General features: G+C 37.6%; 1 protein-coding gene across 2 annotated transcripts in view; it reads right to left on the minus strand.

Annotated features, from left to right (window-relative positions):
* ST8SIA4 (ST8 alpha-N-acetyl-neuraminide alpha-2,8-sialyltransferase 4) overlaps positions 1 to 12,585 on the minus strand; it is a 54,537-nt gene that overhangs the window by 40,392 nt on the left and 1,560 nt on the right. For both annotated transcript variants that reach the window (XM_066339119.1, XM_066339120.1), the window contains exon 2: positions 9,208 to 9,339. In XM_066339119.1, the coding sequence (XP_066195216.1) occupies positions 9,208 to 9,339 (132 nt within the window). The remainder of the gene's footprint in view (positions 1 to 9,207; positions 9,340 to 12,585) is intronic.

Here is a 12,585-nt window from a genome sequence, read left to right on the forward strand (position 1 = left end):
TTACAAATCAATCTGGCTCAGGAATGGCCATGTTTTCTTACAGATTCTTATCTCACCATAGGAGTAATATATTTAGTTTAGCATAAAATTCCTCCTAATTAACTGAAGTTTACCTAAAGCTATCCTAATTAACTTGATATGAGAACACACCCCATCTTGTACCAATTTGAATAAAATCAGCTTAAAATATATTGCAGATTAAACTACTGCAGCTCAGGGTCCAGTCAAGCTGTTAGCTGAACTCAATCTCTTACAAACTCATCAACACTTTGAAACATTTATCATCTTTTCTGCAGGTAACTGTTCAAACTATGAGACAGGTTTAGGCATATGTGACCAAAAATGAGGATTTAATGAACTACTATGTATCAAGTAAACTATGACAATTAAACAGTTGTATACTCCCAAGCCCCAGCAAGTAACTGATGAAGCATGTTTGCTTTTTTGCCAGCTGAAAAGTGAAGTCGTGGTAACTGCTTATGAGGCCGTCTGGATGCTCTGCCTAAGCAGAGGTCAAGCAGCTCAAACTTGCCTATATTTGCAAAAGTTTTCAGTGCTGATGGAGAAGAGGGGTTCACCCTGCTTTCGTTGGAGACTGCTGAGACCAGCCTGACTCATCAATCCCAAAGTTAGACCCTCTATTCTGTGAAGAACAGTTTTTCCTGACAGAAACTGGCACTGGTGAGGGTGCAGCAGACAGAGCTCCTGACAATGGAACCAATAAGTGACAGTACTGATAACTTAAGTAAAGCTGCTGATATATCTGAGCTGATATATCTGTCAGTCACTTTACAGTAAAAAAGCCAAGGCCCTCTTTTTAATGGCAGGGAATTCTGACACACTCCTTCTTGGATAGAGTGTGTGTGTAGCTTCCTTCCTTGAGCAGGAATTCCCATTCAGGTTACTCCTTAAGGCTGTGTAAAAGAGACTTGCCCATGGTCACTGTATGAGTAGAGTACCATCAATTTCTACTTAATTATAGCTTCAATTGCTGGCTTTAATATTGTTGCTCCTATACAGCTTCAGTAAACAGTGCACTATACTAGAAGTTATAACTATACCATGTATTAAATAAAAATTATCTTTTGGTCTAATTATTGTCATTATGATCATCAATAAATAATTTACTTTAATACATTAAGTATATTTGGTTTGCCATCCTTAATCTTGTCGGACAATGTTGCATAAAGGTTCAATTACACTTGCACAGTCCTTTAAACATCAACTGTTGACCAAGTCTGGGGCTAAGATTAGACCAAATCACACCTTGACTTCTCTCTAAGAGGGAGTTTAACATGCAAGGGGGTTTAGAAAACAAGTTCTTTAGCTTGTAACTCAGTGGGAGGGATTATTAATAAAGTCTGTCCAAAGCTTCCATTCTACCTACACCAGCTGCAGACTGGGGTCCAAAAACTGGCACATGTTCAGTATGTTGGCTCAAAAGAGATGCTTACTGACTGCAATGTAATGACTAATGCATGCAATGACTAATACCTGCACTTGGCAGTGCAGAGCAGTTTTCAGTACACCCTTGACACAAAAAGCTGAAAAAGTCCCTAGGCCAGAGCTGCAGGAGCCCCTGATAACACAGGATTGCAAGTGAGCAAAGCTTTAGAAGCCTGCATCCATCTGTGAAGCAGGTGTGTTTGTGAAGAAAGATCACATCTGAACCAAATATAACACCACTGTGGAACAGACAGGGAGTGCTGAGCTGGGACAGGATATAATGAATCTACTAGAAACTTCTGCATCTGCAAGACCAACAAGAAAAGAAGAAAAAACAAAAACTTTGTATTTTTCACTGTTGTCAGTAGGTGAGGTGGGATTTAAAACAAAATAGATATTTTCTTTGTTAAAAAAATGTTATTTTTGCATATTAAGCTTCTAGAGAAGAAATTCCACAGAGCACAACCAAACAGGAAAAGACAGCTAGAAATGTTATTCCAGCAGTAGCAACATTCAATCACAGCCATAAAGGTGAAATAATTCCCCTACAAATTAAAAGCGATGAACTATAGAAACACCCATGCTCACTAGCTGGCTCTTGTCTTGCTGCCTCAAGAAAGAAGACAATGTCTGAATCTTGCATCCAGCATGAAATACTCACCATGGAATCGATCTTAAAAGCCATAGGAGAAGTGAAACATAATACAAGTGTTTTTTAAGTAATTCCTCTCATTTCCTAAACTTGTAAAAAAAAAAAAAAAAAACACAAAAAACCAAGGAATATCTGGATTGTGTTGGGCTATCTGTTACTACTGTCACATATGAAGGAAGCAGCAGCAGAGGCACATGAGGGACCCAGAATAACAAATCAGGACAGACAGTCTTAAAATCCCGAGCCTTTGGTAAGGTATTTCTGTAAAAGGAAGATGGAGACTCATATTTGGCCATCAAATTGAATGGACTTTAAATCTCCTTGAGTTTGATACTTTAACTTCGTTGGCAGTCAGCAACAGATAGCTCAACTGATGTAAAACCAAAAAGAGGAAGAAGAAAAGAACTGTGCAACCTAGCAGTATTAAAAATTACTGCAATTATTCATTACATAGGAATACAGCTACTACAGCTAGGGCTGTAAAAGATAATATGAATGCATCAAAAGGTATGAACATCATCAGCCAATGTATGGAAAGACTTATTTCAATGAACTCTGACTTGAGAATGGATGACCTTAAACAAGACTCAAAACCTCAAAAAATCATGTGAAATGTACAGAAACTATAGATTTCCAACTACAAAAAGTCAGATGATGACTGGAAGATTTGCTTTAGTCCCTGATACCTAGAAAAAATTTAGAAAAATTTAAATTAGAAAAAAAGTAGCAGCAGTTGCATATGAACATAGTATCTTCTGTATTATTTTAAAAAGTAAAAGGAAGGCAGTGAAGTTATGCAGTGTCAAAAAATGTAAAAGCACCTTGGCTTTCATTATTCATTTGGCTGCCTGCATTCAAAACTCATTTATCTATATGTTCATAAAAGTCCTCCAAAGAATTCATGTGGACCTGAATTAGAATCACATAATCAACCACTCATTTAACACAGGCAAAACTTCCAAAATGTCTAAGGAATTTATTTTTTAATAAAATGCTGAGATGGTCAGAAGTCACTAATTTTAATATCTTCTCACATACTTGAAAATGTTTTCTTATCTGAAGCTGTCATTAGCATTTTTAGTTAAATGTGCACACAGGTATTGCAGTATGCAACAGAATCCTCGTATAAGAGATCTGCAATAATGCTAACATTAATTTTTTTTTTTATTGGTTCATCTGGCTGTATCCAAGTATCTTCTAATACTGAGAGTAATATGATAAATAATGCAGAGTCTAAGCTATTGTCTTAAGTTCCTCTGTCCTACTGACTCATCCACACCATGGGGATAACAGTACCTCTGATTTTCACATAAATGCTAAGAGAAAAAAATTACTGAAGGATGTAACAAATACTGAGCATTCGTGCATGAGTGTCTCAGTCAACCTTGATGCTGATTAACTATAACAACTTTAAACCTCTGCTCTGTCCCCACAAACAGCACTAAAAATGGCACAACGTTATTCTGATTAAACAGATATGACAAAACAATGACAAGTGTTAATCCACTTCAAGCTGCTTATTAAACTCAAAATAAGCCTGAACAAAAGTAACCAAGGGAAAAAAAGAGCATGATTTTTAGGAAACCCTGAAGAAACAGTATTCTGCAACCTTAAGCCGAAACCTGCCAATTTCATTTGAGGTGGTTTTCAAGTTTTTTTTTTATGACAAATAAAACTGTGTTGGCGTGTGACTGGAACTGTTTTGTGAGCAGGTGAGACTGATGTGACTCACCCTTAATTGTAGCCAAGCAGCTCCTTGGAACACATGTAAAAAAAACCTCAGCGTCAATCTGTGGCTGGCCTACAGTTTTCCCTTGATAAGGAAAAACAGACCTCTGTAACATTTAAGTACCAAGTACCAAGTACCAGTTATTGGATGAATTCATGCAACAGTAATGTCTCTGAACAACTTTCTAAATGTTAAGAACACATACTGCCCTGGGGCAACGTGGTGAGATTTTTTCACGATGCCTTTTTCTAGTTTTATTCTGTACGGTGGTCTCTGTACCACAAAACTTTGATATAATCTCAAACTGCTCTTCATCTGCCTCAGAACTGTGTGAATGAATGAGAGAAAATTGACAACTAGAAGATTTGACTTTTAAGATTACAAAAGCATGTATATTTTTAGACATTCTCAAGAAAATTGAAATGTGACCTCCAAAGCTTTTTCTGGAAAAAACAATTTCTGTAGAGGAAGGCCGTGCCATAAGTCATTGCTGCTGGACTTGAGTGGACCCCAGGCATGAAGAGAAGCCCCTGCAGAGCATCCTAAGTGCCCAGGAGGGTTCACCAGCAATAACTATACAGAACAGAGACAGACTAAGTGTTTAATTGATCCTCTCTGTGCCCTCTGAAGACTGGCCTTTACATGACCCCCATCCCATGTTTACCTAGTATGTTCCTAATAACTCCTTGTGTTGGGGACTTGACAACCACACCAAGCACCTCTGTCAGTGCTTCCTTGGCCTTACTGAAAGCATAGTATTCCTCAGATCTTTTCCACAGCAGCTGAGGCTGCTCTTGTTCCTTATGCCTGGCTTAGGACTATACCTTATTCTTACCACTCAACTTTTTTTTTTAAACTTATACTGTAGATTTCTAATCCCTCCTCTTGATCTTCTGCAGACTCTCTCTGACAATTCGATTTTCTAACCCTATTTCACCCTGACTCCACCTTGCACTCTGCAGCTGGGAAGCAGAAGCTGGCTCCCAGCCTTTAGAGTCATCACGGACTATAGCATAGATAAAACACATTTTTTTTGCCAGAAAAAATAGTTTAATTAAAAACAAAAAGAAAGAACAAACTCTGTGGTAACAAAAGGTCACAGCCTGCTCTTGCACATGACTCAGAGTTACAGCTCCTGTTGGTTTCTTGAGGAGGCAGTGAGGACCACAGGTATTTGCACCCTGTGCTTGGTTTTACTTTCATCTGAAATAAAGTCTTAAGAAAAGCTCTTCCAGGAAAGCAGCCTTTAGAATCATAGGACAGTTTGTGTTGGAAGGGGACTTGAAATATAATCTAGTTCAACCACTAGTTTGGACTTGTTAAAAACATACCTAACTCAAGTAACCCTGGAAGGGTCCCTAGAAGCTCGCAGCTGATGGAGGCCACACAACCAGAAATGCTGTAATACAAGAGAGTGGGCATGCAGAAGGAAGAGGGCTTTTGAACAGACCATGACTCTACTACTGCTTATCACAGGGAGGTTGTCCATATACCAGCTTACCACAAAGATAAGGAAGGTAGAGTAAGATGGATTGCCAAGCAAAAATCCCCTGAGGTTTATTATGACTAAACCAGACCAGAGAACCCCAGATTCCATGTCTCTGACACAAAAATAATCAGAAGGAAATGGTGCAAATGGCTTCAGAACATTGCTCCAAAAGCTTCAAAGCAATTGCAGTGCTACATTGCTGGTTCTGCTTGCACTTCAGAGACTTACCACAGCTGTTTCACACTAACTTGCAAGAAAAAAATTGATAATAATCTGAACCTTTTGAAGGAGGAAGATGGTTTGTTTTGGGTTTTTTTAAGATGCTGCTGACATTTTACAAGTTCTCACACTTTTCTGACAGGAAATATTCTCTCTTAAATTGCACAGATAGATACATTTCCAGTGTACTTTTTGAAAATTTTGCCTTCCTTCAATCCATGACCTTCTGCTGCTGCTTTCAGCATAAATTCTCATATTTATTTAAAAGTAAGTAGAAGAAAGTCACAGACATCAAGCTGTGGTTCATTTCACACAGGTCACAGATGTGCTGTCATTAGCCCTGTCAGGAAGGCTTTCTCCTATAGGTTTGTACCATCTCAGCCCCAACCCTACTTTCTGAAACTATAGCCTTCATTACAAATGAAGTCTCCTTATTTCCATAAGCATAAGAAAAACCTTCACATTGCTACAGAGAGTAGAAAGGACTTAAAACATAAAACCTTAGCAGATGATGGACTCTTCTTCATGACTGAAATAATTCAGATGGAAAGGAGAGCCAAGAAAGCAGTCTTCTTCTCTTTCTTCCCTTTGTCACAAGAACTATTGATTCTTCTTCAAAGAAGTCGCCAGCAATGAGAAGGCACCATCAGTTGCAAAAACCACTCTCCCACTAAACCAGTCATTGTCAAGGCAGCATATTTCACACAGTCTCAAATAATTTGTAATACCCCTAATTTCCACCTCAATCACAGAAAGTCTATCTTTTTCTTCTTTAAGCCTGCTTAGTATTTCCAAAGAGCTGCTGCTCTCCCAAGAGGGCTGTGACACTCCACAGACTCCCTTCTCTGGCTGCAAAGTCCTCGAGCACCAGAAACCCACTGGACGCTTTCCATCCTTCCACAGGGTCCGGACAAAGGAGATTTACCACACATCAACTCATATCTGAACCTGTCCCTGCCAAGAATTCCTACGGCTTTTGAGGCTGATAGACACATCACTAACTTGAGCAAAAAATAAAATAGCCAGAGGTGATGCCCACAAAGTCAATGAAGTAATAGTGAAGTACAATATTCTAGATGCCAATCAACAAGATTTGACACATCGCTGACCAACAGTCCTTGCACAAAGCAAAAGTCACTATAAAACACTTTCTACATCTGAAAATTGCTAATGTAGGTGGCAAGCTGATGTAAGACATAAAAAACATCTATCATGTATGAGTAAATTTTATGAAATATCTTTATGACGCACACTAATGGCTTCACAAATTATTTCTCCACTGCTTAAAATTGATAACATTTTATGTATTATTCAAAAGGCACTAGCTTGTCTATAGCTCTGTCTTACTGTTACCTCCTGCGGTCAACCTCACACCACAAGACCACCACCAACTGTTCACGTTAACAGCTGCAGTTACAGACTGTGAATAATCTTCATGGTCTACACAGGGCTGAGCAGTTAGTTAAAGCACAAGAATACTGTACAACTTTGCTAAACACTTTAAAAGTTAGTCCTGATAGGTAAGTGCAAGTGTAAAACTACAGCTGAAATGCTTCTTACTGCTGCAACATGGAAGAAAGGTCTATAGCAAACCACCTGTAAAAGTGAGAGAATGTACATAATTTAGTCAGCATCACGCTGAAAAACGTAAGGGAATGCATGCAGCTTCCTCAGTGAAAATCATGCCTGATAATCCTGCCTCACCACTGAGCACCATAATTAAATGTGCTATGCATGTCAAGACTATGCCTGGCAGGCAGCACTGACTCCTTTTGTAGAGTTCATGCCAACTTTTGGCCCTAAGTCACATTAATCTAAAACAGGTTTCTGGTTCACACCTACTCTCTGACCCAGTGTTCACTAAGGTAGCCATTTCCTCTGAAAACAAGACTGGCAATATGGACTTCTAAATAACCTCAGCTTTATGCTTTCTATGGTACAGAAAATCTTACAGTGGAAGAATTACAGTGGAACCTCTACTTCCAGTGCTTAAGCCAGTGTACTGTTTTCTTCACTCTACTAATGAGACAAAAAAAAAAAAAAAAAAATCCTTCCCAGCACAGTATTTTAAAAAACCCACATATGAAAGTGTTTCTTAAGTAAATAGCAATTTATTAAATAAGAGAAATTCCTCCCTCTGGAAAACAGTAAAGAAAAAACTTATTTTGAATCTTATTAATTTAGTAGATTGAGATGATAAATACGTATTATAGGATGAAAAAAATACTAAAGCATTCTCTACTGTTTTACCTTTTTGTCTGAATAATATATTTTTGCATTTGGAACAGGTGGAAAATTGGCATAACTCAAGCTTAATTTTCTCTCGATTTTAACCAAAACATTATTGTAATATTTTTCTTGTTTGCTGTTTGGCTTGAGCAGCAATATGCATTGGTTTTAAATGGTTCTGAAATATGATACTCAATTTTTTAGTAAAATGTCTGAGAATAATTGTCTCTACTGACAGTCACTCGCTCATCTGCAAATCAGCTTACCTGACAAGCAGAAAAAGCTGTTTTCTCTCAACTTTTGGACCCATAAGTTATGATACATACATTTGTAAGCTACCTTTATCATCTGCATGCTTTAGAATTAGGGACATAAAACAGCAGTCATTAAAAAAATCCCTAAATTTCTCCTTCAGAGAGGCCATGCTTTTATACATGGAAACAATAACTGTTTAAAGGATTCATAAACTGTCTTTTTAATTTAAAAAAACTAAAAAAAAAAATTAAAAGTAAAAAGGAATATCACATAAAAACCACACTTGAATTAGAACACATCACTATTCATGATCTTAGTATTAACAAAATCAAGTCTAATCTGCTACGTGATTGTTGTTAAAAATAGTTACTTTCCCTCATTTTTCATAGAACGCGACACTCCTAGGACTCCACACTGCCAATCCACGCTCCATATGCTTCTGTCATGGGCCACCTTCCTGATGAAGATGGGGAAGATACGACACGACACACTCAGAGACATCTTGCTACTCTCTGTGGCCACAACGTGCAGAGATCCACTGTAAAGACACATCAGAACTATCACTCAGTTTAACTCTGCTACCGGGTTGCCCCCTCAGCACAAGCCTAAGGCTCTTTCTGGCCTTTCTCACATCAAGAAGGGAAACTGCATGAGACATAGCTATCATCAGTGTCTGACCCTGTGACGTGGACCATCCACAGCCACAAGTGGATTCACAGCACTTGATGGCCCAGCTGAGACTCCTGCATCTCAGCTGTCTTAAGCTCCCTCTGTAGTCAAGGCAGGAAAACTGGTACGCTCAGGATACTTTCACCTGTTCTGTTTCAAACCTTTAGGATGAGAGAAAATCACGTCCTAAAAGCGACAGTTTCTCACCACTGATTGTGGAAGAGTTCTAGATAACCAGCTTAAATAGGGACATGAATAATATGGACTGATTGCACAGGTCTGACAGTCACAGCCACATGAAAACATTTTATTAATTCTTATGAAGGATGACTTGACTTTGAAGCCTAATGTAATGCAGTTGCATCTACCACTGAAACCTAAATAGATACAGTTTAAAAACATCCACCTGCAAACGTAAATCAAATTACTGTTTCATAGACCAAAGGAATTATAAAGCAACACGGATGAGAAGAATTTTAGGTAAGGTGAAACGAACTGCTTTTTATTTAAGAAACTCACCTTATTTCCATTACCAAAGAAGAATTGATTTTCCAACCTTCTGCAGCATGTTGGAAGATTGAGGAGCCACCCTTTCGAATTATCTTATCAGAGATATTGATCATTGATCTACTCAAACTCAGTTCACCATCTCTGCAATGCAATATAGAAAACACACAATTACGTCAAGTCTAACTATATCCCAAGCATTAGCAATATATCCTTTTAGTCACAACAAAAATAAGCAACTAACTCTTAGTTTTCTAAAGAAAATAAGCCATAACAGAAAAAATCTATAAGACAGCTATCTGTAACAGTTGAATATGAAAATTAAGAGCTTAAATATGTTTATATTTGCAATGGAATAGACATAACAAGAACTACAACAAACTCCAAAATGTGAATCTGGACAAAACTTCAGTACATTTGTGAGGCAGATTCTGAACTTCCAGATTCCAAATTTCTAGAACTAAGCTAAGAATTAAGTGTTACATTTCAAGCCTTTGCCCAGTTCATAATCTGCAACACTGGCTTAACAGATATCTTTGTCCTCCTGCAGATGCTCAAGATTTTTAAGCATGGAATTCTGAAGTTTAGTGGTATACAAAATACAGAATTTCCCCAACACTTCATGCAACTTTTGCATGCACACCCCCAAAACATCTCAATTGTCTTATCCTGTCCATCAGTCTTATGATTGTAACTTTTCAGCAAGGTAACTTAAAAAAATAAGTACAGTAAGCTTTGGGTGATGACCACTGAACATCTGGTGAGCTAGCACAAGCTGCAGTGATATTAGCCAACAGAATCACACAAACGGGACAGAGAAGCCCAGACACCACAAGCACAACTTAAGGTTAGGACTAAAACACTTCTTTTTTTTCCCCCACATCTTTCCATTATCATCCACAGTGTTCTCTTTTAGATGCCAGAGCAATATTCAGCTGAGTTCAAACACAGCTGTTAATCACAAATATATCAAAGCTGTTGGATATAAAAATCTACCAAAAAAAAAAAAAAAAAAAAAAAAAAAAGTCTGGTAACTCAGGAGTCTTGTAACTCATGTGTGCACAGGACAATAATATACAGAAATCCATTTATCTGTTAAGTAAGCATGCTCTGAAATACTGCCAGTAACAGTAACTTGAAAACAGAGTATATGACAACAGCCCTTCAAGGAACAAAATGGTAAAGATGTGAGACTGTAAGCTTTCCAGGAATTGCTGAGCTGTGTTTTTCTGTGGCTGTAAGTTCTGATAACAACTGGAACACTGCCCTTAGTAAGACACACAGCAACATTACTGCTATATAGAAAGCAATAATATTTAGTAAATTATACAACAGACTAAACAAACAGAAGCTAACCTGCAATGGGACATTAATTAAGCTGAATTAACAAACCTGGTAATTTCTAAAACATGCTTTCATTGCAAAAGCCCTTATAACTAATAAACCAGTATCATACACTTCACCAAAACCATCCTGCATTACTTGCAGCTCCCTTTCTCGCTCACCCCCATGACAACACCCTGCAGCCCAGGCAACACACAGAAGTAAGGCTGCCACCTACCGAAAACCTACTACTTTAGGTTCAAGACCTGTATGTAAATTACCCAAATCCTGCTAACCTGAAGGCACAGGAGGATGCTGTAGAAGTCCCTAAATCATATGGCCAGAATCCAACTGACGCTTTTTCCGATATTAATTTTTTTATTCCCTGAAACTATTCCAAAATGTAATAATATTAATTTTCTAGATGCACTGAGTGCATGCATCTAAAAGAAAATTACCAAACTACATCCAGGTAGAGTTCTCAGTCTAAGGATACTTTAGAGATGTATCTAGTTTATTCTAGGTTAAGTATTATTTAGTACACACGTGAACAGCAAAACAAGTGACAAATCTTAACAACAAAATGCACTGCCAACACTCAGCCATAGCATTTGAAATGTGATTGATTTCCATAGTCACAATTTAAAACTGCAGTGAGTTACACAGATTATACATTGAAAAAATGTTAAATTATGTTCTTATGAAAGAAAATCCTAGGCACTTTGTGTTAAAGTTATTACTGTGAACACACATGTGTTCATTTAGATCCCCCTCTCCCTTTTATTGGATTAACTTTCATCTAAAGCAATATCACAAAACAAAACAAAACAAAACAAACAAACAAAAAAAAAAAACCCAGAAAAATCAAAGCTTTGTCCAGGTAATTCTTCATCGTGTAAATAATAATAATAAAAAAAAATTGGATAACTTTGTATCTTCTAGAATCATTGTAAATCCCCTCTGATGTAGATGAAAGAGCTGCCATACTGTGACAGCAACATACAGCTATCAGTGCCAGCATTCACTTTGGATTACCTTGCCTTGGTGACCAATCAGACCCATATAAATAAGTTTATTAAATAATATAACTGCCTTCAAGTGCATTCCATATCAATAGAAGATGACTGCTTAAGAAACACTATTCTGCACATAATGTGTGTCTCATTACTTGCTTAACCTTTAAAGGGGCATTACTGTCTATTTGAAGCAGGGCGTGCTTCACGGTAATTGTCCTAGCACATTTTTCCATAAAAGCACACAACTGGTTTAAAGTTTCTCATGTAATTTAGAAGTGTATATAGTCAGTCCATTTTGGATTGTCTGGATTTACCTCTGGTGCCACTAATAACCATAAAATGGGCCACCTCACACATCCGTAACTTCCAAAAGTAAAACAACCCATGGAAAACTAACTTAGTTTGCCCACTCAGCCAGTTAAAAATAACCTAATGTCTCCAACTCCTAATTCAGAAGAAAGGCAAGTGTAACATCCAATAGGGGCAGCAGTTAAGAGCAATACACTTTTAGGGTATTTTTTCTGCTTCATACAATAATGAATGGGATGACAGGCTGTAAAGATAGTGAGAAGTATATTACTGCTGTATTTTAAAAGGCTTTTTAGGAACATACACGTTTATAACTAAACACACTTGCTTTCTTTCATTTAATATTAAAACAACAGTTCATTTTAGTAAATTTTAAGTTGTGTAAAACTATGTGCAGTAAGCTGAAGGTGTTTTTTTTCTTTACAAACTTTACATATAAAGCAATTTCTGAATGATCAGTTCCTTCTAATCTGAGAGGAAGGAGCACATTCTAAGAAACAGAGGTATTAATGACAATCCTGCCTCACGCGCTCATTTTAACCTGTTTTCACACAGCTGTAACCCCCAAAACTTTAAACTTCTGTACATCACCTAAAAATACAGATACCTTCGTGGTAGAAACCGGGTTACACCTAGGCTGAACAAGAGGAAGAGATACCAGCAAACCGTGAAAATCTTGAATAGCAAAGGAACCAAATATAGCACGCACAGAGGTGGGGACAGCCCCTGCTCTCAGCACATG

Source organism: Sylvia atricapilla, chromosome Z, assembly GCF_009819655.1.
Source record: "Sylvia atricapilla isolate bSylAtr1 chromosome Z, bSylAtr1.pri, whole genome shotgun sequence".
NCBI classification, from domain to species: domain Eukaryota; kingdom Metazoa; phylum Chordata; class Aves; order Passeriformes; family Sylviidae; genus Sylvia; species Sylvia atricapilla.